This window comes from Castor canadensis, chromosome 16 (genome assembly GCF_047511655.1).
Source record: "Castor canadensis chromosome 16, mCasCan1.hap1v2, whole genome shotgun sequence".
NCBI lineage: Eukaryota > Metazoa > Chordata > Mammalia > Rodentia > Castoridae > Castor > Castor canadensis.
The window spans coordinates 22,537,953-22,544,156 of NC_133401.1; the positions used below are offsets into that span (position 1 = coordinate 22,537,953).

Here is a 6,204-nt window from a genome sequence, read left to right on the forward strand (position 1 = left end):
GGCCTCTTCACAGAGTTCCTTCTAGGATGATGCTTGGCCCACAGGAGATGAGTAATAAAGTCCTGGCTGAGTGAAAGTAAGAAACAGGAGATTCCTATCGCACTGGTTTCATGTAAGTTAGAAACAGCTGAGGGTGACCATGTGTGTTTTCCTGGGATGCCTGGAGTTCAAGGCTATTTGTGTTCTGTTGTTGTGAGGTGAGGGAGGGTAGTCATAAATATTGAAACAAGAAACGAGAGAAAGGGTTTTCCAGGACTTGAATGCAGGAGTGATTAACTCAGCTCTCCTTATGAGAGACTGAGAGAGAGAGAGAGAGAGAGAGAGAGAGAGAGAGAGAGAGAGAGAGAGAGAGAGAAAGAGAGAGAGAGAGAGAGAGAGAGAACACCTCACCACTTGCCTCATTTGCAGGCAAAAGAGGAGGTTCCTTGCCAGGACCTCAGCAGCTCAAGAAAGGATGCTCAAGATGGGGGCTGTCCTGCTGCAGGTGATACCACAGGGCTGGGCCTCTCCTTCAGGATGCCAGGTGCATGGATGGTGGGGATGCAGACCCCAGGGAATAGCACAGCACCCACCCTAGTCAGCTACCTGTCAGGGTATGGCTCCCTTGGAACACTGGGTCATGATACACATGGTTCTCAAAAGAACTGAATGAAAGGATGGGTGAAACGTGGAATTATTTCATCTTTTGTTATTTATTTGGTTTATAGAGACACTGAGAGTTTGAAATTGTCTTCTTTGGAATATGATGACAGTCTCTGAGCCCAAGGGGGTCTTGAACAATAATAGTGAAGTGGAAGGTGAGGAGAGGAAACCCCAAGCCACTGCCCTAGGAAAGAGGAGCTGCATCCAGAGGAAGTGTCAGGATCCTGGAGGCAGGGAGCCCTGGGTCTAAGGGAGGGGAGGCTGGGGGCTGGACCCCTGGGTCTGAGGGAGGAGGGCTGGGGGCTGGACTCCTGGGAGGAAGGCTGGGGACACACAGTGGGTCAGCTGAAGAACAGTCATCTGAACAATCAATTACCCCTCATGGTGGTCTGGATCCACCTTTGGTACTTGCACAGGTCAGTGTAGACCCCGGGGTAGCCAGGTGTGGCACAGCGCTCCATCCCCCAGGACACGAGGCCCTGGAGCTGCCCGTTACACACAAGAGGTCCCCCGGAGTCACCCTGAGGGGGAGGGATAGAACCAGTCAGCTGTAGGAGGGAGACTGAGGGAGACAGCTACGTCCTGCCCCAACTCTCATCTCAGCCCCCATGAGGGGCACTTGCTTCTTTCCATCTTTATTGGTGCTGCACTGTCGCTGTACCTCCTGGTCTCTGCACCTGTAACTGACCCTTGGGTCTCTTGGGGATCCTATCTGTCTTTGCTCTCTCTCCAGAAAACTGTGAGTGTCTACCCCTCCCACCTCTGGCTTCCTCTGAGATGGACTCAGTTTCCAGAAGTCCCAGCTGGTCTCCACATATGTCCCATGCAGCCATCACTCTGTGCTCCTTATGTGGACTATCTACCCAGTTCCACCAACGACCCTGAGGGGGTCATTCCTATTTGATGGATAAGAAAACTGAGGCTTACAGGTGTTCTAAAAAGAACAGGGCTAGAAGGGAGGAAGTGCCAGATCTCCCAATCTTTCTCAGTTCCTGTATTTTCCCTCTCCTGACCAATCCCTCTGACTTTTCTGCTCCTCATATACTTTGGTACCAAAGATCCAACCCAGACAACTCCTTCTCCTCCAGCTCCCACCTGGGCCTCACCTGACAAGAGTCCTTCCCGCCTTGGGGGACACCAGCACAGACCATGCCGTCTCTGATGGCTCCAGAGTAGGCCTGACGGCACGCCTGGTCCGAGAAGACGGTGATGTTCACACACTGCAGAGCTGTGGGGTATTTAGCTGGGGGGACACTGAGGGGTTAGGATTGAGGTCCACCTTCCAGTGAAACCCAGTAGTTCAGGCCCCAGCCCTCCTCCCTCAGACCCAGGGGTCCAGACCCCACCTTCCCAGGGTGCAGGTGTTCTTACCAATGGGGCTGGATGTGGTTCCCCAGCCTGACACACGGCAGAGGCTCCCAGGGTTGGCACAAGACTGAGCCACAGCAATGGGTCTCACTGCCCTCCCTAACCGTGCTGTCCTCTCCAAACGCAGAAGCATCAGGTCATTGGTGTGAGTCTGGGAGTTGTACTGGGGGTGTGGCACCTGGCGAGTCACGCGTAGCACCTGCTGGGTCGCCTCCCACCTTCTCAGGTTGTGCTTGCCCAGGGCTACATGAAGGATCCTAGCCCGGACCCCCAAGAGTGATGCTGCTTACAGTGGGCTCTGGAGGCCCCTCCCACCCCAGCCCCCCCACCCCCATTTCCTCCTCTGACTGTAATCTGTCACCCTCTGAGAACTGTCTGGCATTCTGTGGCTTTCTTCTCCCATGGCCTGGGCCTTCTCTCTCAGCTCAACGTCATCTGATGCCCTTTCCTCTCTTGAGCTATGTGCCCAGGCTCCTGGCTTCAGTATGAGGTGGTGGCTGGAGTTCTGGACTGGGTTCCAGAATCTAGGCAGAGTCTACACTTTGAGTTGTAAAAAAAAAAAAAAAACCCAAAGTTAAGGTTCAAAATCAGAATTGATATTCTGGATGGGCTCCATTCTGGCTCTATCTTGGGTTCTGGATTCTAGGCGTTTCCACACTATTGGCTCTAGTTTAGAATCAGGCTTCTAGGTCAAATCTGGATTATGTCGTCCTGTCTACATTTTGATGTGAACTTTCGCTTTCAGGAGAAGTTCTGTTTGAGCTCTGCATTATGGCTTGAGCTTGGGTTCTAGATTCTGGTGAAGGCTATCAGTTTTAGGGTAGGCTGAGGGTTCCATACTGAGCACTGAATTCTGGACACTGAAATGAGCTAATTTCTAGATTGCACTCTGGATTCTTGGTTAAGTTCTTGTTTATGACCTGGGTTGAAGACAGTAGCTTGAGCTCTGGGTTCTAAACATTGGTTTGAGCTCTTGTTTTGAGGTTAGACTGTTTCAGATTGAGTGATGGGTTATAGTCTAGTCTCTAGATTCTAGACTCTGGTCTGAGCTCTTGACCTTCGGGATGGAGTTCTAGGTTATGACTTGGATCCAGTGAACTAGAGGTTGGATTTCAGTCTGGGCTTTATGTCCTAGACTATTCTGAGCTGTAGCCTGTAGGTTCTAGATTGGACCTCAGTTTCTGGTATTAATCTGGTTTATAGGAACTGTGTACACTCTAGCCTAGACTGACTTCAAGGCTGGGGTCTAGGTTTAGGCTCTAGTGCAAAATCTGGGAGGGGCTATAGTTTTTGTGGGGCTTCAGACTATGGTCTACATTCTGGAATTTGAATTCTAGCTTGGGGTCAAGGTTCTAGGATGCTCAAAGAGGAGATATAGCTTAGATTCTGAATTCAACCTTGGATCTGGAACAAGTCCCAAGTTCTGACTCTGTTCTTACAGTGTGTGTTACACCTATAAAATGAGCTCTAGATTTATGTTTAGACTGTATGATCTGAACTGGGTTCTGGTTCCAGGTAGTTTTCTGAGTTTCTGAATGTAGATTGTGTCCTGAATCCTGTCACCAATCTGTAATGGGCTACTCTTAGTCTTGACATAGAGCTTGCTCTCTGGATGGATCTACAGGTTACATGCTAGATCCTAAACTGTTTATGGGTTCTAACCTGCCAAGTGCCTTTCAGAATCTAAACTGGGTTAAAGATTTATGGCTGGTTTCCACATTTTGAGTTATGTCTTTTGTTCTAGGATATTCTCAAGACCCCAAACTAGAACACAGTTACTACACTGTCTCCCACAGGGCTCCAGATTCTCAGCTGAACTCTGGGGCTTCAGACTCTAGAACTTGGCATAAAAACATGGGAGGGGGTCACTCACGGGCGGGCGCAATGAGCAGCAGTGATGACCCATTGGTTTGACAGCAGGGACCCTCCACACAAGAAGCGACGAGTGGAACCTGCCAGGAGGGCTACCTGCCATGGCTGGGAGTTCTGGATGCATGTGTAACCACCAATTATCCTGTTATCATCCACTTGGCTCTGTGCCATGACTAGGAGTAAATAGGGAAAGCTGGTGACCCAACTCTGCAGGGTGCTCAGCTGACAAGTACCTTTCCTGTGGTCCAAACTCTTAACCCCCTAGCCCACCCAATGACACATGGCCAATGTCACCCCAACTCAAGAAGGGAGGATTCTTTTGTTTGTTTTTGGTTGTGAGGATTAGACTCAGGACCTTATGCTTATCTTGGTAAACTCTCTACCACTTAAGTCACACCCCCAATCACTCACCCAACCAGGGAATTTTCTGACCCCTCCCGTAAGTTACCTCCATTGTAGGTATCTATTGCTGTACACAGGGCCACCTCATCTGGAGCCTTGCTGCATTTGGTTGGGAGTGACTCCAAACTCCCATGAGTACTTTCAATCCTCACTTCTCACAACATGCCACCCACACTCCCAGCAGTCCTTCACCAACACAGCCAAGGATGTCCCTGTGTCTTCTCCAACATTCTTACTCAATGTTGCCACAAGGGTCTACCATCTTCCCCCACACTTCCTCCAAACAGCACACACACTCTATGCTATGATTCCACCACCCCTTTGCCCTCCTCCACCTTCCCTCTGATCTACCTGTCTTTCCCTTATGATTTTTTTCCCTGAAATGATCAAGGAGAGTCCTTTGGTCTGTCATTTTGAGAGAACCTACTCAGGACCTCAGAGTCTCCCAATTCCTTATTTATTTCCCTCATTTCCTACAGCTGCCTCTGTCCCCCAACCCCACCATTTTCTAGCATCTTCAAAGTTCAGAATATGGTGCTCCCAGCACAGTCCCCAAACTACCCCCATACTCTTTATGATCAGGTCACTTCTGAGGAGTCTCACTTCCCAGAACTTTTTCCTAGTTCTTCCTAGAGTCTCCAGGGGACCACCATCATCCATACCCCATTGTTCTCTTACCTATAGCCAAGACTTGAAGAGTTGTCAGAAGAAGGAACATTCTGGAACTGAAGGCTGAATTGTGGCAAATGCAGATATTTGGAGAGCAGGAGCCCAGATGAGATTCAGGGACTAAAGGAAGAGGAAGCAAGTGTCACTCACACAGAGACAGAGATCTTTAGAGACATGCAGACAGGACAGTGGTAGAGGCCAGAGGCTGAGAGGGTGGGTTTGGGGTGTGAAGTTCCTGGCAGGCTGAGGTCGCTCTGGCTCAGTGCATGAAGGAAGTAGGGGTGGTGTCTCTTCCTAACCACGCCAGCAAAGCCTTTTATCCCTGGTCTGGACAGCTGGCCCTGCCCCCCACCGCCCTTCTGATTTTTTTTTTATTGCCTAGTTTCCATTCCAGGACTACCTGCTCCCCTCCTTCCCTCCCCCTCTCTGGCCAGAGAAGCAGCCACAGTTGTTAACAAGAACCCGCCCCAGTGAAGGATGCCATAATCTGGAAGGAATCCAGGGAGGACGACCCCAGGGCAGGGTGGTGGGCAGGGGAGGTGTCCCAGCCCAGGCATGGTGGATTTGGTGGTGGATTTGGTGGAAGCAGGGTAGGGGGTTCTGAGAAAAGTTCTGGGAAGCATGGAAGGAGGGAGGGAGGGAAGGAGGGAGGGAGAGAGACAGAGAGAGAGGGAGAGAGAGAGAAAGAGAGAGAGAAAGACAGAGGGAGAGAGGGGGAGAGAGAGAGAGAGAAAGACAGAGAGAAAGAGAAAGAGAGAGAAAGAGAGAAAGATAGAGAGAGAAAGGGAGGAGAGAAAGAGAGAGAGAGAAAGACAGAGAGAGAGAGGGAGAGAGACAGAGAGAGAGAGAGGGAGAGAGAGAGAGAGAGAGAGAGAGAGAGAGAGAGAGAGAAAGATAGAGAGAGAGGGAGAGAAAGAGAGAGAGGGAGAGAGAGAAAAAGAGAGAGAGAGAAAGACAGAGAGAGAGAGAGGGAGAGAGAGAGAGAGAAAGACAGAGAGAGAGGGGGAGAGAGAGAGAAAGACAGAGAGAGAGGGGGAGAGAGAGAGAAAGACAGAGAGAAAGAGAGAGAAAGACAGATAGAGAGAAAGAGAGAGAAAGATAGAGAGAGGGAGAGAGAGAGACAGAGAGAGAGAGAGGGAGGGAGAGAGAGAAAGATAGAGAGAGAGGGAGAGAGAGAGAAAGACAGAGGGAGAGAGGGGGAGAGAGAGAGAGAGAAAGACAGAGAGAAAGAGAAAGACAGAGAGAGAAAGA

General features: G+C 50.2%; 1 protein-coding gene across 1 annotated transcript; it reads right to left on the reverse strand.

Annotated features, from left to right (window-relative positions):
- Window positions 1-673: 673 nt before the first annotated feature.
- On the reverse strand, window positions 674-5,239 carry Klk14 (kallikrein related peptidase 14). The gene is made up of 5 exons (XM_020159947.2): window positions 4,963-5,239; window positions 3,884-4,055; window positions 2,014-2,267; window positions 1,749-1,885; window positions 674-1,163 (listed from the first exon to the last, which is right to left on the reverse strand). Exons 1-5 carry the CDS (start codon window positions 5,000-5,002, stop codon window positions 1,011-1,013), a joined length of 756 nt encoding a protein of 251 aa, XP_020015536.1. The 5' UTR covers window positions 5,003-5,239; the 3' UTR covers window positions 674-1,010.
- Between the last annotated feature and the right edge of the window lie 965 nt (window positions 5,240-6,204).

Excerpts from the sequence above, each read along its gene's own strand:
- Klk14 (XM_020159947.2), bottom strand. The coding sequence starts at position 5,002 with ATGTTCCTTCTTCTGACAACTCTTCAAGTCTTGGCTATAG. Across the intron at positions 2,268-3,883 it reads GCTGCTCATTGCGCCCGCCC|GATCCTTCATGTAGCCCTGG; the intron begins GTGAGTGACCCC and ends GGTCCGGGCTAG. Across the intron at positions 1,886-2,013 it reads AACCACATCCAGCCCCATTG|CTAAATACCCCACAGCTCTG; the intron begins GTAAGAACACCT and ends GTGTCCCCCCAG.